The 21,560-nt window shown below is 45.2% G+C and overlaps 1 protein-coding gene across 27 annotated transcripts in view; it reads left to right on the top strand.

The window, feature by feature from the left end:
* IRAG1 (inositol 1,4,5-triphosphate receptor associated 1) overlaps positions 1–21,560 on the top strand; it is a 158,456-nt gene that overhangs the window by 27,684 nt on the left and 109,212 nt on the right. For 6 of the 27 annotated variants that reach the window (XM_008971418.4, XM_034932148.3, XM_003818157.5 and 3 more), the window contains exon 1: positions 8,228–8,505. The exons of 2 other annotated variants lie outside the window; for them this stretch is intronic. Coding sequence is in view for 14 of the 25 variants with exons in the window: in XM_003818157.5 (XP_003818205.1) it covers positions 8,439–8,505 (67 nt within the window). In the remaining 11 variants the exon portion in view is untranslated. Of the gene's footprint in view, positions 1–7,965; positions 8,580–11,189; positions 11,784–21,560 lie in introns of those variants that run through there. 19 more of the 27 variants (XM_055094122.2, XM_055094114.2, XM_055094111.2 and 16 more) reach the window with 13 other exon arrangements.

Here is a 21,560-nt window from a genome sequence, read left to right as displayed (position 1 = left end):
CTCCGCCTCCCACATTTAATCGATTCTCCTGCTTCAGCTCCTGAGTAGCTGGGATTACAGGCTTCTGCCACACGCCTGGCTAATTTTTGTATTTTTGGTAGAAACTGGGTTTCACCATGTTGGCCAGGCTGGTCTTGAACTCCTGACCTCAAATGATTCGCCTGCCTCCCAAAGTGCTGAGATTACAGGTGTGAGTCACAGAGCCCAGCTGATCACTGGTTTTAAACAATCCCTAGGGGAAGCATTGTGCAGCCAATTTGAGAACTGGTGCATCAGGGCTGTGGCCAGTACTGGAATCACCTGAAGAACTTTAGCAAATTACCAATGCCTGGGGCCACATCTCTGAAAACAGTTAAAGCAGTGATCCTAACATATAGCCAAGGTTAAGGACCTCTGCTTTAGAGGATGGGGCTGCGCTTTCAGCCCACTCTGTTTTGCCATCCCACCTCCAAATGCTGGACTGCAGAGGGCTTTCTTTACTTAGGGGCAGCAGCAGCTCCCATAGGAGCTGGTCTAATTTATCCCAAGTTATTCAATTTCCTTAGAGAAGAGCCCTCTGCTGCTATTGTTCTTGTTGTTGGGGGTTGTGAAATCAAATATCTCATTGCCAAACTTGCTTTCTGCTTACAGAGGTAGGGGAGAGGGTGAGAGTAAAGGGGAGACTGATGTTTGTCTATACATCTTGTCTATATTGAGATTTGTCTTATAGACTCCAACTCCCTCTTTTTTTTGCCATAATTTCAGACTTACAGAAACATTGCAAGAATAGTACAAATAGGCCAGGCGCGGTGGCTTACGCCTGTAATCCTAGCACTTTGGGAGGCCGAGGTGGGTGGGTTGCCTGAGCTCAGGAGTTCAAGACCAGCCTGAGCAACACGGTGAAACCCCGTCTCTACTAAAATACAAAAAAAAAATTAGCTAGGCATGGCGGTGTGTGCCTGTAGTCCCAGCTACTCCAGAGGCTGAGGCAGGAGAATTGCTTGAACTCAGGTGGCAGAGGTTGCAGTGAGCTGAGATTGCACCACTACACTCCAGCCTGGGTGACAGAGCGAGACTCCATCTCAAAAAAAAAAAAAAAAGAATAGTACAAATAATTACTGTAGATCCTTCACCCACATTACCCAAATATTGATATTTTATATATACTTTGTTTTATCCTTCTATCTATTTAGCTATCTCCTGCCTACCCCGGACCCTGAACTGTCTACAGACCTTATTCAGAAGTTGCCAATTGTCTCAGTGATGTCCTTTAGAGCAAAAGAAAATCCCAGATCGTTTGTTGCATTCAATTGTTATGTCTCTTTAGTCTCCTTTTTTTTTTCAAATAACTGCTCTATTTGTGTCTCCTGTGATATTGACATTTTTGAAGAGTACAGGCTAGTTTTGTTGGATTTGGATTTTTCCTCACGATTACAGTCAGGTTATGCATCTTTGGCAGGAATATTGTATTAGTCTGTTATGCTGCTAATAAAGACATACCGGAGACTGGGTAATTTATAAAGGAAACAGGTCTAATTGACTCACAGTTCCACATGGCTGGAGAGGCCTCACAATCATGGTGGAAGGCCAAGGAAGAGCAAAGGGACATCTTATGTAGCAGTAGGCAAACAGAGAATGAGAACCAAGTAAAAGGGGCTTCCGCTTATAAAACCATCACATCTTATGAGACTTAGTCACTACCACAAGAACAGTATAGGGGAAACTGCCCCCATGATTCACTTATCTCCCACTGGGCCCCTCCCACAACATGTGGGAATTATGGGAGCTATAATTCAAGATGAGATTTGGGTGGGGACACAGCCAAACCATATCATTCTGCCACTGGCCCCTCCCAAATCTCATGTGCTCACATTTCAAAACCAATCATACCTTCCCAACAGTCCCCCAAAGTCTTAACTCATTTCAGCATTAACTCAAAAGTCCACAGTCCGAAGTCTCATCTGAGACAAGGCAAGTCCCTTCCACCTATGAGCCTGTAAAATCAAAAACAAGTTAGTTACTTCCTAGATACAATGGGGGTGCAGGCATTGGATAAATACACCCATTCCAAATGGGAGAAATTGGCCAAAATGAAAGGGCTACATGCCCCATGCAAGTCTGAAATCCAGCGGGGCAGTTAAATCTTAAAGCTCCAAAATGGTCTCCTTTGACCCCATGTCTCACATCCAGGTCCCGCTGATGCAAGAGGTGGATTCCCATGCTCTTGGGCAGCTCCACCTCTGTGGCTTTGCAGGGTACAGCCCCGCTCCCAGTTGCTTTCATGGGCTGGTGTTGAGTGTCTGCGGCTTTTCCAGGTGCACGGTGCAAGCTGTTGGTGGATTTACCATTCTGGGGTCTGAAGGATGGAGGCCCTCTTCTCATGGCTTCACTAGGCAATGCCCCAGTAGGGATTCTGTGTGGGAGGTTCAACCCCACATTTCCCTTCTGTGCTGCCCTAGCAGAGGTACTCCATGAGGGCCCTGCCCTTGCAACAAACTTCTGTAGGCGTTTCCGTACATTTCCTTTACCTAAAATGTAGGTGGAGGTTCCCAAACCTCAATTCTTGACTTCTGTGCACCCAAAGGCTCAATACCATGTGGAAGCTGCCAAGGCTTGGGGCTTGCACCCTCTGAAGCCACAGCCCAAGCTGTACCTTGGCCCCCTTTTAGCCATGGCTAAAGCGGCTGAGACACAGGACACCAAGTCCCTAGGCTGTACATAGCAGCAGGGCCCTGGGCCCATGAAACCATTTTTTCCTCCTACGCCTCTGGACCTGTGATGGGAGGAGCTGCCACAAAGGTCTCTGACATGTCCTAGAGACATTTTCCCCATTGTCTTGGTGACTAACATTTGGCTCTTGGTTGCTTTTGCCAATTTCTGCAGCTGGCTTGAATTTCTCCTCAGAAAATGGATTTTTCTTTTCTATTGCATCATCAGGCTGTGAATTTTCTGAACTTCTATGCTCTGTTTCCCTTTTAAAACTGAATGGTTTTAACAGCACCCAAGTCCCCTCTTGAATGCTTTGCTGCTTAGAAATTTCTTTTGCCAGATACCCTAAATCATCTCCCTCAAGTTCAAAGTTCCACAAATCTCCAGTGCAGGGGCAAAATGCCACTGCTAGAATCACCTTTACTGCAGTTCCCAACAAGTTCCTCATCTCCATCTGAGACCACCTCCACCTGGATTTCATTGTCCATATCATTATCACCATTTTGGTCAAAGCCATTCAACAAGTCTCTAGGAAGTTCCAAACTTTCCCACATTTTTCTGTCTTCTTCTGACCCCTCCAAACTGTTCCAACCTCTGCCTGTTACCCAGTTCCAAAGTTGCTTCCACATTGTCAGGTATCTTTACAGCAGCACCCCCTCTACTGGTACCCATTTGCATTATTAGTCTGTTCTCAGGCTGCTAATAAAGACATACCTGAGGCTGGGTAATTTATAAAGGAAATAAACAGGTTTAATGGACTCACAGTTCTACATGGCTGGGGAGGCCTCACAATCATGGTGGAAGATGAAGGACGGGCAAAGTCATGTCTTACATGGCAGCAGGCATATACACATACACATCTATATCTATCTATCTATCTATCCATCTATCTGCCTATCTAGCAATCTAGTTTACTCCAGTTCCTATAATTCTAACACAATACTGCATAGTTTATTCTATTTTCCCTCCTGTTTCATATTTGTAACTCCTTCCTTTGACAGTGAGAAACTTTGCTCTCATTATCCAATATTTACTAATTTGTTCAACCCTAGAATACAAAGAAAGTATTTTCAGAATTGCTAATACACATGTCTATGAAAAAGAAGTCTATTCAATATTTGTTTATAGTTCTTTTTGACTTTAGCCTGATGGCATCTAGTCCAAATCTAGTACAAAAGCTTCTTGATTTAATTCCCTTTCTGTCCCTTCTGCCCATAAACTTTAATTCATACCCTCTCTGTTTGGCTCCATAACTCATTCCTGTCCTTGTCACACCTGGCTTTTCAAGTCCAGAGCCTCTCAGGGGTTTCAAAGCTGGTGACCTCCCTCTCTAGGTGTCGTCTAGGGCTAGGCCGAAGCTTCCTTCTCCCTGCCTCATTAGGCACCTCTCTTCTATGCCCTTCCCAGCTTCCAGAAATATGTCCACTCATGCCTGCCCTCTCCCTCCATTCTTTTGTGGCTAAGAATTTATTCCTTTTTAAGGAGTTCTTTGCTATCATTTTAATGGGATTGTGGGACAGGGAGCGACACCTGTGTTCCCAGTTTGTAGTCTCAAACCTGACACCCGGGAATTCTAAAGTCAGAGAGATCTGGGTTTATGCCCTGCAAGACATCGGCAGGCATCTTGACTGCCCTGCATCTGTTTCCCCATCTAGGATGTGAGGGTGAGAAGCTCCACACCACATGGATTTGGTGAGGATGAACTCTACCGTATATGTAAAGTGGCTGACAGTGCTGGGCACCATGTTCAGTATGTAAAGTGGCTGACAGTGCCTGGCACCATGTTCAGTAAATGATACCTGTCATTGTTGCCTGGGTGCAATTCCTAGAGATGTGGTCTCTTATTTGCTCACTCACTCATCCAGGGCTGAGTGCTGAGCATATCACAGAGTTCCTAAGTCTAAAAGGGGTAGGGAAGTCAAAACACCCAGTGAAGTCAACCCAGCAAGTGATCGCAGAGCTGGCAGCATTCTTGGCAAGAAGCTGTTTTTCCTTGCTTGGCTCCCCTTGGTGCAAGGATGTGTCTTTTGCCTGAGACTCTAAAACTTCTTCCCTGGCCTTGGATTAAATGGCCTGTTGGGAGAGCCTCCCCGAGCTATGTGCCAGTCTGCCTCTGCTGGGCCCCTGCTTTTAGGCGGAGGACACATGACTGTCTCTGATGGGAATGAGTGAGAAGCTGAAGATTTTGGGAGAGCGAGGCCAAATCCCTGTGTGGCTCCAGGAACAAGGATAAATATAGCCAGAGTAATTGCTCATGCTCTTTTAAGGATTAAAAGTCAGCTTTTGGGCAAGCTGTGAAGCTCCATGATAGCAAGGGACACAGTTCCTTTTTTAGAGCTGTGGTCAGCACTCCTTGTGCATTGCTGGATCCCAGGCCTCCATGACGCTATTCCCAGTGGAGTAAAGGGATCGCCTTCACTGGTCTACCTGACACAAGGGAGGGATGGGTCTGAAGTGTTCCTGCCACATCCCATTGTCCCACGTGATGTCTGGCACACTAAAGGTGCCCAATGAGCATTTTTAAATGGATGAGTGAGCTGTGAGAAATTTATGCTTTTAAAAATAACCTTTAGGATAAGATGTGTAGTCTAGTTAACAGTAGCATCCCAGTGCCAATTTCCTGGCTTTGAAATATACTGTACAACACCGATGTAAGATGTCTCCGTTGGGGAAGCTGGGTAAACGGTATGTAGGACTCTTTGTACTATTTTTGTAACTTCCTGTGTATCTATAATTATTCCAAAGTAAGAAGTAAAAAAAAATAATAACCTTTAGTCAGGATCATGCCAATACCCTTTGACACTTGGGGGAAGCAGTGCTGGAAGATGAATTGAGTAAATCCCTGTTTACAGCAATGCTTTTGTTTTGTTATTATTTATTAATGTAAACACATGTTTTGCTCATATGATTCAAAACTTTAAATGTATCAATAAGGTGTAACCATGGTCAGTCTTTACCCCAGCCACTTAGTTTTATTCCCCATTGGCCACTAATCTAAATGTTATTCATTTCTTGTGCTAATTTTAGAGATGATATGCATACTCACATATGAACTTGTGTGTATACATGAATGCAAGTATATATATGTATTTGTGTGTATATATGTACATATTACAATATGTACACACACACACACGCTCTTTTTCACTCAAATAGTAGCATTTGATAGACACTGTTATTTTACTTTTTCTACTTAATGTATCTTGGAATCTTTTCAGATCAGTACACCAAGAGCTTCCTCACCCTTTGTTGTGGCTGCACTCCATCTTCTGTTATGGCCCCAGTTGCTAGACATTTATGTTGTTTCCAATCCTTTTGCTTTTGTAAATAACGCTGCAATGAATAATCTTGTTCGTTTGTTGTTTCCCAAGTGTGGGAGTGTGTTTATAGAATAAATTCCTAGAAGTGGAATCGGGTCAAAGGGTATAATCTTGATAGTGCTAAGTTGTCCTTTATAGAACTTGTTCCATTTTTACACACTGACCAGTCATGTGTTTTATAAAATGGTATTGCTAATGCAATGATTAAAAAGTTATTTGGTGATGCCTTTGTGTGGTGAAAGCTGTGGGTCTTTACCCAAGAGAAACATAAACCACGTAGTGGCTTACATGCAATTTCAGTTGGCTCAGAGACCCCTGAAGGTTATCCGTGAACCCTGGGTTCAGAAACCCTGGCTGAAACGGAGGCAGCATGATAAAGAGGACAGAGCTTTAGGGACAGACCACCTGAATTCACATCTCAGTGCTGTCACTTATTTACTGGCTGTGGAACATCAAGCAAGTTGTTTTACTTCTTCCAGCCTCAGTTTCCTTTTGAAGGAAAGGCGTAGACACTTGTGAGGATAGAGTGCTTTTATGTAAATCATCTAATCTAATGCTAGGAATATAGTAGGTACTCAATATGATATATGATTTTGAACTCTCTCTCTCTCTCTCTCTCTCTCACACACACACACACACACACACACAGCCAGCCCTAGGTTCCATTTCAACTTCTGATTTTGATTGTCCCTGTAGTGCCTGCTGCTGGACTCACAAGATCAACCTTTGAAGCGACATTCCCTAATGTGGGATCCTTGGACCAAGTACATGAGAATCACCCAAGGGCCTTCACTAAAATGCAGATTTCTGGGTCTGTGTCAGATCCATAGAATTAGAATTTCTGAAAGAGGAACCCAAGGAGCTTCACACTTGGGGGTTCTAATGCACATTGAAGTTGGAGAAACAGCACTGAAGAGTTTGGTCAGTTCCTTCTAGACCATATACTTGCAATTCTAGTAGTTACCACCATGTGGCTTTGTGGGGGACGGGGGTTGTGGGGGGAGCCTGTACCTCCATGTGGACGGGTGTGGACACTTGAGAGAAAGCATGGCTAGTACCCAAGACAGCCTCCTCTGGTTTCATTTACAAAAAACAATTATTGATGAGGGTAGCAGACTTCATGCGCTGCACCCCTGTTAGTGATCTCTCTTACAACAACCACACAGAAGAGACAGGACTTCCTGAGAACCACATGCCTGAGGAAGGTGCTGGGATGGAGGCTCAGTGGGCCAGGCTCAGTGGAGAGTGTCTGCCACTGCTGAACAACTGATCTGTGGCCAGGAGCTGAGCATAAGGACTGTGTTTGCCAGGAGAGCTTGAGGCCATAGGCCTGGGAGCTCCAATCCCTAGTGCTCTCTACCATGACTACTGAATGTTTTCTGGGTGGCTAATGATGGCCAAAAGCTAGGGTTCCCGGATTTATCAAACAAAAATAGAGGATGACTAATTAAATTTGAATTTCACATAAATAACAGTCTTTAATACAAGTATGTCCTGTGTTTATCTGAAATCCAAATTTAAATGGGTGTCCTGTAATTTATCTAGCAACTTTACCTAGGGTTTCTCTGTGCTGCTCTAACCACAGAAGGGGCTGAAGTCCCCATGTGGCTTGCCCCCAGCTTGGAGCTCCATGATCCTGGCCTTGGGTAGGCCCTATACCCAAGGCAGGTGAAGAGTGTGTATGGACAGGGTATGGATTTCCTGGGCAGGGGCAGGAAGCTCATTCATACTGATCTAGCTCTTATGAGATGCTGGCAGTGTGTTAAACACTTGACTAACATCTCATTTAATCCCCTGACTACCTAGTGAGTCAGGCATTATCATTATTATTTCCACTTTAGAGATGAGGAGACTGAGGCTCCACGATGTTAAGACCACAGGCTGTTTAATGGAGGAGCAAGGTTGACATCCCTGGGGCTGGTGCCAAGTCTGGGAGTAGCTGAATCTCCCAGGCCATTCTCTCTGGCAATCCCAAGAGTTTAACGCAGTGGGAGCAGCCCCTGCCCCCGAATCCCCAGGACAGGAACCATTCCCAGTTTCTCTTGGCGCTGGCCCAGGGTCTTCTCCAGGCTCACATGCTTGCTGGAGGCTCCAGGCGGGTGGGGAGATCTGCAGGGTCCCTTTGTTCCCGTCCGGCCAGGACAGTGTCCAGTGGCATGAGTTGCCATGGGGACTGCCATCTGCTGTGTGGATACCCATCGGAGGGGCCCAGGGTGAGCGACTGCCCCAAAGGCCCAGCCTGCCCTGAGCCCTGAGGCCAGCTGGTCGGCTTTCCCTGCCATTATCCCCCGAGCCAGGCCGGAGTGGGGCTCCCAGAGGAGCTCTCGGCTCTAAGTCCCAACCCCTCTCAGAGGAGGCGTGCGGCCGAGGTTCTGCAGCCAGAGGCTTCTCGGCTCCGAGCTCCGGAGCCAGATGTAACATTGACCTTAAATGGTAAAAGCTCCCCAGAGTGAAGGGAGGCTGGCCAGAGGAGGAAAGGAGAATAACTCAGTTTTAGGTAAGCCTCCCCCATATCCTAGAATAACCTGCCTCTTCGGCTGGGAAGCGGAGGGAACCTTCTCTTCCTTAAAGGTACAGGGTGCTGGGATGCGGGCGCTAAACTTTAACTTTCCAGGGGAGCTGGCTTTGTTGGGTGGCATTTCAGCTGAGTATCTTTATTGTTGCTGTCTTAAGTTTTAATTCAGAAGTGAATCTTGCCAGTCCTAACTTAACTAGATTGTGCTCCTTTTGCTTGCCGTTGGAAAGTGTGCACAGCTCAGGGTGAAAATGTGGGTCCTGACAGGCGATTGCAACCCCTAGCTTTCCTGTGGGCCCCTTTGTGGCAACAGTGGGGTCTTCAGCTTTGGCAAGTCTGCTAACAGGGCTTTCTCCCCTCTGTGCTTCCTGTGTCTCTCTCTCTGTCCCCCTACGCCCCTCTGCCTTGAACCTGGGCTGGCATGACCTGTCTAGATCCTTAAGCCTGCCTCTATTTCTGTCTCTGCCCGTCCCATCCTGTGTTCTTGTCACAGTCCCTGTTTTTATCTCTGTCCCTGTCTCCTCTTTTGTCTCCAGCTTCCCCTGGCCTGTGCCCTTCCCTGCTCCCTAGAGGGGGTGTATGTGCCCGGCCCGTGCCCGGCCCTGCTCACCTCCAGGGCTCCGAGTTGAAGCGATTCCTAGAGTGAGCACCATTTGAACTGGCTTTTTCCAAAGGAAAAGCCAGTGGAAGCCAGAGGCCAGAGAGAGGCCCAGCTGTCTTGCTCCCTCCTGCCCAGGAAACAGTTGTAAAGGCTACAGAGGCTCTGCAGTTTGAGTAAACAGCAGCCCGGGGTCTGGGACCCCTGGCCAGCACTCCAGCCTCCCAGAGCTCGGCAGCTGCTGAACACTCTTCAGGCTGCTCGCTGGGGTGGCACAGGGAAGTAAATCTGGTCTGAGCAGAGTCTTTTTCAGGGAAAAGGAGGAAGCTTCCTGGGACTGTGAGGCTGGGGGTCCAAAGGAGTCAGTACCTGCCAAGGATTGTATTGCCCCCACCGAGGGACGATGACATGCTAGTGAGGCAGGTGGAGTTGCCCATCCCCCTGCACTCCCCTACCCCAACAGTTCTATGGGGGAGGGAACTCAGGTTAAGTGACTTGCCTAAAGTCATTCCACCAAGATGGAGCGGAGCTAGGACTCAAACCCTGTATGAATTTGTATGACTCTAACTCCAGTGCCCATGCCTCTCAACACAGACGTGAATGCCAGGGTATGATGCTGCCTCCAATTGTGTCTTGCGATTTTTGACCTAATGGACAAAACAGTTGTCATTATCATGTTTGTACTGTCCATGATTCCATAGTGCGTGCGTGTGTGTGTGTGTGTGTGTGCATGCATGTTTGGTGGGTGGCTGTTTATATTCACAGCGGATGTAGCTATCTTTATGCTTGGAGGTAAGGGAGGCATTCCTGTATCCTTTATCATCTTGGAGGGATAACCATGTGCTAGCTGCTACTACATGATTGGTTATCCCCATAAATATATTTCTGAAAGAAAATAAACAGCAAACACATGGTTCTTACTATGTATTGAACACTGTTCCCCTTCCCATACATTAACTCATGACTCCCACAGGTCTACAAAGCAGGGGTCATTCTTTCCACCCTGGTCTTGTAGAGGAGGACACTTTAGCACAGAGAGGCTGCACAGCTGATGCTCAGCCCCAGGCCATGGTCTCTGGAGGCTCTGCTCTTGACCTCCATGGTCAGCTCCCGTCTGCTTGGGACCCCGTGTCAGAGTGCAGCGGGGGAATCACTGGCCCCCTTGCAACATGGTGCATCTGAGGCTTTCCACGAGGGATTTCACATGCCCCTCACAGAATGCCATGGGGGATGTATCTTTACCTTACTGCTCCAGGTGAGGACACTGGGGCTAGGGGATGTTAAATGACTCGTCCAAGCTCACCCAGCCACCAAGTGACAAAGCAGGGAATTTAAATAGTATCTTGGGTGAGGAAGTTAGGGCCATGTGAAACCTACTTGAAACTGAATCCCTGGGAGGCTGAGGAGGCTCATGGTTTGGGGATGAGGAGTTCTGTGGGTCTGTGTGAGGAAGCTAGGTTCCTTGACTGATGGGCTGAACTATACGTGATGGGTCCTCAGCTTTCTAAAAAGCCCTGCCTTTCTCCTCTAAGTCTTTGTAACAGAGGTGGACAGAAGCACCCCACACCTCCTGGAGGAGCAGACTGAGCCCTGCAAGGGCAGAGACCTTATCCCGTTCCTCACCCGTTGTGTGTCTAGCACCCAGAATGCCGGGAGCACACGAAGTGCTCAGGTTCAATCATGTTTCTGTGAATAAATGGACACAATGCTCATAAAGTGGGTTCTGGTTACAAAGGGCCCTGGGTTGATTTTGTACATGTGCCTGATGATCAGATTCATCTAGTTTGACCCTAAAGAACACAAGGTGGGGGCCTGAAGTTACCCACCTCTCTCACCCTGCCTCCTCTCCTGGGTCACCTCACAGAGCCTGGACTGCCCCTCAGCCGCTCTCTCTGGGGCTTATTGGTCAGCAGAGGGATTGTTTGCTGACTGAATAGAAGCAGAGGCCTGGGTAGATAGGGAGAAGAGAGCTTGGAGCCCCCAGACTCTGGCCCTGCCCCTGCCCCTTGGGGAGCTGAGTCAGAGGAGGGAGATGGAGAGCTGAGTTCTCAGGTAGTGAATGTAAAAGGAAACGGGGGAGAAAATTGGTATTAATTGAGCTCCTACTTTGTGCCAGGATCTGTGCTAGATCTGTTATTTAATGTAAGCCTCATGTTAGAGATGAGGAGAGAGGCATACAGCTGGTAGGTGGTGGACTCCAGCTCAAGCCACCTTGGTCCAAAGTGGGCGCTTCCTGCATTAGATGTCACCCTGCCTCTAGTTAGTAACTTAGGTCCTGGGGCAGTTACTGAGTGTCACAGTCCAAATCACAGGAAAATCATGAATAGAGGGAAAGGGGATATCATGTTAGTCCTGTGGACCTTGGAGGCTAGACTCTGAGTTCAGGTGACAGTCCAGGGCAGCCTCACAAATGGGCCTTCAAATTCAGAGTCTTAGCAGAGGCAACCCACGCCCATGACCCTGGACAAGCCCTGCCTTCTCTGCAAGGGCTTTCTCCAAGGGAGGTGGAAAGCAGAGGACAGTTGGTCAGACAGGAAACATTTTTTTTTTTTTTTAGACAGGGTCTCGCACTGTCACCCAGGCTGGAGTGCAGTGGTGCAACCCCACCTCCCGGGTTCAAGCAATTCTCATGCCTCAGCCTCCCAAGTAGCTGGGATTACAGGTGAGTACCACCATGCCTGGCTAAGTTTTACATTTTTAGTAAAGATGGAGTTTTTTCATGTTGCCCAGGCTGGTCTCGAACTCCTGACCTCAAGTGATCAGCCCACCTCAGCCTCCCAAAGTCTGGGATTATAGGCGTGAGCCATCGCACCCGGCCAGACTGAAAACTTTTCCTAGCAGAGAAGACATGTAAAAAAAGTCTGCTAAGGCTGGGCTTAATCAGCTCTGGTTACTTTCTTCCTATTACTTTTTTATTTGTAATTTGTAATTTCTATTCAGTTTTTTCTAGTAAAAAAAGTAATGCATGTTCTTTGCTAGACTTTCTTGGAAAATATAGAAATGGATATAAATAAGAAATTCAGAAATAAATATAAAGAAATAAAAAACCCTCTAGAATCCTATTCCTCAGTGATAAGTATTGTTTATATTATGGTGTGTTTCTTCCTTTACATTTCTCTATATTTTGTAAAACTAGGATCTTAGTGTGTATGTTATTTTTTAGTCTGCTTTTTAAAACTGAGCATTCTAATATAATCCTTTTTTCCATATCATTAAAGATTCTCCAAAACATGATTTTTCAATGGTTTTATAACATAGAGTCATTTTAGCTGTGCAACAATTTAATCACTGTTCCTCTTCTTGGCATTTACAAATGTGATTTTTCTTTGGGGACTTTCTCAGTGGCACATGTGACATGATGGCTTTTCCATAGGTTTGTAGCATTTGGAGACTCAGCTCTCAGAGGTGGGTTTGTGTGGTGTGGCCCAAGGTGTGGGCTTGTTCTGCAAGATGATTGTATGTGGGATACTGACCCAGCCTTAAACACACAACATCACATTGTAAGAACATTATTCCTTCTTAAGTTCTTTTTATTCCTTTGAATGAAGGAGAGAAAGCCTCTATTTGAGGTAGGGTGACCAACTGTCCAGGGTCACCCGGGAATGAGAATTGCTGCAGGACTTTCAGTGCTAAAATTGGGACAGGTCCTGGACAAATTCAAAAGGTTGATCACCCTCATTTAAGCCTCATATGCCTTCAACATCTTTCTGTTTGTTTCCTTTCTTAAAAAAATGAGAGCAGGCCTTAGCTAAGGTTTAATAACTGTTTTCATTTTATTTATTTTTATAACTCTATTTGTGGTAAGTGGTATTGCTTTTTCCATTTAAGGTAGGAATATAAAGTTTCCCTTTTAAATAAAAGTAATGACAATGGTAGCTAACACTTGGTGAGTGCGTACCGTGTGCTAGGCACTGTCCTAATGCTTTACCTGCAGTCGCTCATTCAGTCCTCACAGCAACCCTCTGAAGTAGTTACTGTCATTGTCCTCCTTATACAGATCAGGAAACTGGGGCACAGAGAGGGCAAGAAACTTGCCTAACAACACAAAGTTAGTAAATGGCCAACCGGGGTTTCAGTCTTGATTTTCTGGCCCATTGCTACTCAAATGAAAGAATATTAAGTAAATAAAGGCATAGGTAAAACACAGGCATGGGAAAAATTGTGAGCATAGTGTATAAATGAGTCAGGTCATTCCACCACGGCTTGGTGGAAATCGGGTTGTAGGAACTTGGTGGAATCCAGGTATTGGTGAGTGCAGGGTGTTGGGGAAGTTGAGTCATCCCAGCAAAACCAACAGGAATTTAGGAACCAATGGGCTCAGTGAGAGAGGCTGAGAGGGATGAGACTATACACTGCACACAGCCTGGCTCTAGGGGTGGGATGTGGTTCCCAGAGTGGCCACCAGGGAAGGGACACAGAGAGGCCACAGAGAGTTCTGTGGCTGATAAGCAAATCAAGAGGGTGTTTCCAGAGAGCCCAAGCTTCCTGGCTCATCAGGAGGAGAAGAAAGCCTGAAGACATTCTTGACTTTGCTCATACAGGTGTGGTGAAAATAACCCCGGGCCCTGAGTCAGGAGGTGGGCTCAGTGTTGGCCAGCTCTTCCCTTATTATCACAGTGGGGAGATGACATCTTGTAATGGAGGCAGCACAGTGTCCCTATGGAAAGTGTGGACCCTGGAGTGACCGTGTGGCTCCACTACTGACCAGCTGTATCCCTTGATCTGCACCTAATCTGTTGGCGCTTCAGTTTCTTCTCCTGTAATATGGGTTCAGTATCCCTTACCAAAATGCTTGGGACCACAGGTGCTTCAGATTTCACTTTTTTTTTTTTTTTTGGACTTTGGAATATTTGCATCATATTCACCCAGTTCAGCATCCCAAATCCAAAAATCCAAAATCTGAAATGCTCCAGTGAGCATTTCCTTTGAGTGTCTTGCCAGTGGCCAGAAATTCTTGCATTTTGGATCATTTTAGATTTCAGATTTTTCAGATTTGGAATGCTCGACCTATAATGATAGTGTCCATTTTACAAAGTTAAATACCACCCCCCCGCCCAAAAAAAAGCAAAGCTAAATCCCTTAGCCCACTGTCTATTCTTAGCACTCAGTATACATTAGGTCTTATTATTTCTAGCCCCTGTCTGTTCCCCTCCAGAGATTCCATCAAGAAGACTTCTGCACTGGGTTTGAGGCTCTGACCATCCACAGTCCTGGGTCCTATTCTCAACTCCAAAAACACCGCGAGGAGAGTGGTGGACTTACTCTCAAGAGGATTGGGCATCTGTATCTGGTGAAGTCTTTAAGGAGGCCCAATAAATAACACCTCTTTCCTTCACTGAAGCTTTAAGCCTTGTTGGGAATTCAGAGACTAATATCACCCATATGACTGATGAAGCTGGTATTAGAAAGTGTTTGGATCAACAGGCAAGTAGGTTTTCTAATATTGCATTGAGCAGATTTATCCCCCAGCCCTAGGGGGTGCCCACTGGGGAAAGTAGGGCTCTTTAAATATTAAAGCTTGGAGAAACAGAGCAGAATGTGTGTCCCCTGAAAGCAGCTAATTCCCTAGAGAAACAGAAGAGGGAGGGCTGAGCTATTCATGCAGGTACTTCTCAGAACTCACCATCAGATAGCCATTCTCTTGGTGTGGAAGAGCGTGGCACTCTGGGGTACCACAGTGAGGGCCTGGCTAAAGCCCACTTGCAAGGCTGGTCTCCCATGGGCACCTGGCGAGACTTGTGCCCTGCCCTAGTGAGAGACAGGCAGGGCCGAGGCTGCAGGGGTTGCCACATGGTCCCATGGGCACCCCCTCTCCTCCCTTTTCCAGTTAATCAATCCTCATCTTTTCTCCAGAGATGCCTGGTGGGGAACTTGTTTAATGCAGAGTCCTTCCTTAGACAAGGCAAGCATCTGACTAGAAGTATCTGCGGCGATGAATTTTCCTTTTTTCACAGAAGTTTCATTTAGGCAACTCCAGACAGGGAGCAAGTGATCTCTTAACTCCTTTCTTCTGGATTACTTCTTACAGATAGATGAGAAAATATATGGGAAAGGAACTACCATTCCTTGAGCAAGTTTGTATGTGCCAGGCACATTTTATACAATATCTCATCAAATCTGTACTTTAGCCATGCAAGGGAGGTATTTGTGAACAAACTGATTCAAGGAGGATAGTAACTAGTATGAGAAGAATGAGAGTCAAACCAAAACCATCAGACCACCAAGCCCCATCTCTTTCCATCTCTCTGTGGCCTATAGACCTGGCTGCAGGACAGAGTGATAATGCCTGACCCTTTGTTCCTGCCCCTATAAGAACAAAGCCCTGGAGGTCCCAGTGCTGCTGCTCAGAGCTGAGGTCCTGAGCTCTCGGGGCAGGGCACTGGAGGAGCTTCCCCACTAGGCTTGCTCTACTTTGCACTTCTCTTGGTTTCTTTCAGTATGTAATGATCTTTATCAGGTCTCCTAGTCTTGTTTATGAACAAGTTCCTTCCTCTATTTAGAAGGAAAAATACAAATTTAGAATCACAAGCTTTTTACTGGCAAGAAATGCCATGTCCTACATTGTGTGTCTTGAGTCACTTTCTATGGCTCTCCAAAGTTTGTGCCCTAAAAGTCTGTAAATGTTGCCGAGGTCACCCAGTCTGTTCAAATCCCAGCCCCACAACTTACTGTTTGACTTGGGCGAATGATCTAACCTCTGAGTCCCCTTACCTATGAAACGGATTGCTAGATCTAAAGTACTTATACCTGAATAAGTACCCAATAAGTAATTATTATTATTGAAGCCCAGATTAATATTGAGCACATGGGAGTCCTCTATTTTGGATGCCCCAAATGGTCAGGTTTCCCCAAGGACTCTCTTGTCATATTTTTGACTTGTATGGGTATGGTAGAAAGAATGTAATGTCTTCCTGGGCTTCTTACCTAAGACATCTTTCTTGTTTCCCACCTGAGATCTAACTGGTCCCCGTTGTAGGTTGGAAGGCAATGATGATAAGGCTAGGTGTTGTCAAGATAAACCTGGCTAGTTGGCTTCTAAGAGACTTCCCCAAGGAGCATCACCTTGGGGATGTTCTAGAGTCCTGGACCTATCCCTAAGCCTGGTTAGTGACCTGGAATTGATTAGTTGATTGCTTATGTAGAGACTGACTCACAATAATCAAACTCACAAGAGACTGAAGTATACAATTTTTTTTTTTTTTCAAGAGAGGCAGGGTCTCACTCTGACCCCTGGGCTGGAGTGCAGTGGTATAGTCACAGCTGACTTGCAGCCTTGACCTCCCTGGCTCAAGTGATCCTCCCACCTCAGCCTCCCAAGTAGCTAGGACTACAGGCATATACTACCTCACCTGGCTAATGTTTTAAACGTTTTTTTGTTTTAGAGACAGGGTCTTGCTATGTTGCCCATGCTGGTCTCAAACTCCTGGACTCAAGTGATACTCTTGCCTCAGCCTGCTAAAGCGCTGAGATTACTAAAGTATACAGTTCTTTTAATTCTTTTTTTTTTTTTTTTTTTTTGGGAACGGAATCTTGCTGCATCACCCACGCTGAAGTACAGTGGTGCGATCTCGGCTCACTGCAACCTCTGCCTCCCAAGTAGCTGGGATTACAGGCATGCGCCACCATGCCCAGATAATTTTTTGCATTTTTAGTAGAGACAGGGTTTCACATACCTCAAGTGATCCACCTGCCTCAGCCTCCTTTCAAAGTGCTGGGATTACAGGTGTAAGCCACTGCACCCAGCCAAGTATACAATTCTGAATGTCTATGTGCCAGTATATGATAGGAGACAAACCCTTTCCAATGGCCAAAATGCTTGATAGATAGAGATTTAGGTAAGAAGGCAGAAAGTTCTGAGGGGTGGGTCACCTAAGCTATGATGTGGCCTGATGAGCCACCTCTGCCTACAGCAGAGAGACTTTTCCAGAGCTCAAGAAGGGCCTCTTTCCTCTGGGAAGTTTGGACAAGCCTTTCTCTTTGCTGTAGAAAAATGCTCTATAAAATGGTAGTTATTATGTGATATTCACATAGTCTGTCCCAGCACACAAGAAATTGCAGATCCCACCTATATATTGGTTAAAGTTCTTTGGTTGCCAGATCTCAGAAGCCTATGTTGGCTAACTTAAGAGAAAGTAGGATTTATTATAAGGTATTTGAGAAAATCAAAGGAAAAGGTAGGTAGCCAGCAATGCCTCAGGAAGGCAGGACCCAGGGCAGCTTTCAGATCCCAGCAGCAGGAAATTGCCAGCCTTTTCTCTTTATTATTATTATTATTATTATTATTATTATTATTATTATACTTTAAGTTTTAGGGTACATGTGTACAATATGCAGGTTAGTTACGTATGTATACATGTGCCATGCTGGTGTGCTGCACCCATTAACTCGTCATTTAGCATTAGGTATATCTCCTAATGCTCTCCCTCCCCTCTCTCCCCACCCCACAACAGTCCCCAGAGTGTGATGTTCCCCTTCCTGTGTCCATGTGTTCTCATTGTTCAATTCCCATCTATGAGTGAGAAGATGCAGCGTTCGGTTTTTTGTCCTTGCGATAGTTTACTGAGAATGATGATTTCCAATTTCATCCATGTCCCTACAAAGGACATGAACTCATCATTTTTTAAGGCTGCATAGTATCCCATGGTGTATATGTGCCACATTTTCTTAATCCAGTCTATCATTGTTGGACATTTGGGTTTATTCCAAGTCTTTGCTATTGTGAATAATGCCGCAATAAACATACGTATGCATGTGTCTTTATAGCAGCATGATTTATAGTTTGCCAGCCTTTTCTCTACAGGAGAGGTCTTCAAGTTTTTTGGATGTTGCATCTTATTAGTTTAGAGAAAATTTTTTTAGCATGCACCTCCAATTTATGTATATTTCTTTATTATAAATCATATTCATGAGCTATTGTACTAATGCGTTACTTTATAAAACATAAAAATAGAAATTTTTAAAGAACAAGAAAGATGAAATAATATTTTGAAAATCATGCTTTTTTTTTTTTAAAGTGTCAACAACTTTCCTGCTTTCCCTAAATAAGTATTCTTTGGTCATGATTCTATGTGCTTCTTCAAGGGGAAAGAGAAGAAAATCGTATTACCAGAAGCTAGTGAGCTCTGGAGCCAGGGAAGAGGTTCCATCCAGAATGAGCTGTAGCTAAGGAGAGTCACAGTCACTGCCAGAGATGTGGTGCTGGAGCAAGGGAGGAAAGGCCCAGGCCTCTCTCTCCTCCCATCCGCTACTGGTCCCTTGGCCAAACTCAGCCTGCAAGCAAAGGAGCTCAAGTTATACATTCCATAGGTGTCATCCTGAAGCACACAGCAGAGAACCAGGGGGCAGGGCAGGGAGAAAGGGAAGGAGGGCAGAGGAAAACCAGCTCAGATACCTCATGTGGAAGAGGGACATCCTTACTTCCTGAATTATTATATTAAATTTTCAGTTTTATCCACTACTTTGTAAAATTTTTTTTTGAGAATTACTTTTAGCTTTATTAGTAGAAGTATTTTCATTGTACTTTTTTTTTTTTTGGCACAAACCTTTTAAGCCGCATACACATTTTATGATAGTAGGTTTGGTTAAAACTAGATAAATATGTTTTATTAACCTACTTACTTGGGCACACACACACTGTGTCACCCTTCAGGAAAAACAAATGGATACATGAGGGTGCTACATCAGTTCCGTAACACTGTAGAATTTCCCTTACAACAGCTCACAAACTGGATATAACTGGCCTTTCAATACATGAACCAGCACCACTGCCAATCTGTTTATTAAATATTAAGGAAGTGTACTTTGTTACTATTTTTAATTAAAAATTGAAGGTTTTTATTTTAAATTTCCTTCCTATATTCCACCAAGTCATCCTGCATTCCCTGGATGACATACTCTACTCTGAAGATCACTGCCCAGGCCACAGGCCCAGGATGACTAGGTTCCAGAAGCTCCTGGTCTCTAAGTTCTTGAAAGAAATAATCTGATAAGTCCAGCTTGGATCAGGGTCAATCAGTCATGGCCAGGGGACAGGATTGTGGGGTATAAATGTGGTCATGGGGAAGCCATCCCTCATATATAGGGGTTCTTACTAAAGAAGGGAAAATTGCTTGAAGTAAAAGTGTCTTCAAAGAATGTCATCACCCACTTATTTATAGTTGTCTTTCTGTCCTGCCTTCTAGAGATGTCTGTTAAGCCTCTCAACTCTGCAACCCCATACACAGAGAATTTCTTGGGTTACTTCCATAGATAACTAACCATGTCCATTGTTTATGGGTTTTTTTAAACCTTGTTAATACATTGGAGGGCAGCCCCGTTTCCTTGCAGTTATCTCCATGTATAGCCAACATTCCTAACAGGTCTGGGGTTCACAGACCTTATCAGACTTAGAGGAAGACTATTTATCAGGCCAGCTGGTCCCAGAAAGGAAAAAAAGATATGGTTGGTTATAGACATCAAGGATCTGTTGCATTAGACCTGAAAACATTTGGCAAGTTGTCCCTATATCACGATTCCTATAGTTTATAAAGGACAAAAGTTGCTTAGGCACATGAACAAAGAGAGCCTGACTTTTTAGAGTCCCAGAGGGGAAGATTCCATTTGCTGAATCTCCAGAGACTTGTTTCACATGACAAGAGTAATAATAATGTGCTTATTACTGTAACTTTCTGTCATTTCTGTCTGTAAATTACTGTCATTTATTGAGCACCAGCTAAATACTATGTTAAGTTCTTTACATACATTATCTCATATTTTTGCAGCATCCTGTGATACAGGTTATAATATTATCTCTATGTTACTGATGAGAAAATGGAGACTCTGTGAGGCCGAGTAGTTCACTCAGGATTACACAGCTAGAAAGTGGCAGAGCCAAGGCCATATTGCCCTTGGTGCAAAGTGCATGCAGCCCATCAACAGATAGAAACTCATACTTGGAGTTTTTCAGGCCAGGAGAGAGTAGAGCTGGGACAATAAGATTTCAAAAAGGGTTAGATCATTATGGTTTTATAGAAAGGTATTAAGGGAAGCTAGCACCATGGCAGTTTGTAGCAGGTATTTGGTAGATACATTAAATGAATGAACAAATGCATGCATGAATTAAACCTCTCAGGTTTAAGGGCAGTCAAGGTCTTCCAGCATCCGTCCCTGGTGCCACTTCCTAAGCTGAAATGAAGAGACCGTATAAGCAGTGGTCCTGAGTTGTAGGCCTGGTTCTGCCTTCAACTCATGTTGTGCTCTTGAGCAAATCAAATGTTCTTTCCAAGTCCTCATTTTCCTCATCTGTGAACCATTCACCCTACAAGGCCCAGTGATTCATCCCAATAGTTGCGTGATGGAGCCCATCTCAGAGAAATAATTGACAGCTGGGCACTGTCAGTGACAAGGAGGAGGACTGCAGGTGTGTTTGAAGAGTCAGCTGTTATTGTTTATTTTCTACAATCCCATTCAAGTCCTTTGGTGACAGTTAGAATGGGCATCAGGTCCAAAGTTAATGGAAGGTTGTATTTTTTAAAAAAACATTTACTGCTAAAGGGAATGCCTATTTATTCTCTTTTTTATTAACAAGGCACTTGACTCATGCGTTAGACATTTACTGCTCAGACTGGAAATGATGGTCCAGGCAGCCGCTAGAGCCTGGCCACTCTGCCCTCACACTACAGGGCCAGCTTCTCCCAGCACTCCAGCTCTGGGGGCAGATGAGTATGCCCTACAGGAGTAGTGGGTGGTGACAAAAGGACAAGATTTCTGTTCCTTGGAAGTGGTGAAACTCATAGGCACCAGAATTTGAGGGGCCTCCAGGAGGTGTCGGGCACCCCCTAAGAGCTCCCTAAGTAGAGGAGACCTGGTGAACGTGAAAAGACCCAGGAAGATGGATCAAGCAGCTAACTACCATCTGCATAGCACTTTCTCCTCCCACTGGAACTCACTGACCCTCCCTGAGGACCATGAAACCATGCTATCTGTGTAATCTTTCATGAATTATCTGGAGTTTTACAGTTTTATGCATTATAGGTAACATAATCCCTCTCACTGCCCCCTCTAACCCGCCCGGCCCCAAGGACCTTACTAGAATTTTTGTGAGCCCTATGTCACAAAAGGCATTGTTCTAAGAAGTTTATATTACATAATTCACAAGATTATTATTATCCATGTTTTACAAGTGAGGAAACTGAGGCATAGAAAGATGAAACAGCTTGCCCAAGGTCACATGGCAGGGCTGGGATATGAACCCGGGCAGCCCAGCTCCAGGGCCAGTGGACATAATTACTGTCCTCTCTCACCTCTGGACACCCTCTAACCTAAGAGGGTTTAGGGCATTTCTGAATGGAGATTTCCCTTCCCCTTCCCCTTCCCCTTCCCCTTCCCCTTCCTTCCTTCCTTTCTTCCTTTCTTTTTCCCTTCCTCTCTCTTTCTCTCTCTTTCTTTCTCCCTCCCTTCC

Source organism: Pan paniscus, chromosome 9, assembly GCF_029289425.2.
Source record: "Pan paniscus chromosome 9, NHGRI_mPanPan1-v2.0_pri, whole genome shotgun sequence".
NCBI classification, from domain to species: Eukaryota; Metazoa; Chordata; class Mammalia; order Primates; family Hominidae; genus Pan; species Pan paniscus.
This window is presented reverse-complemented; position numbering and strand designations above follow the sequence as displayed.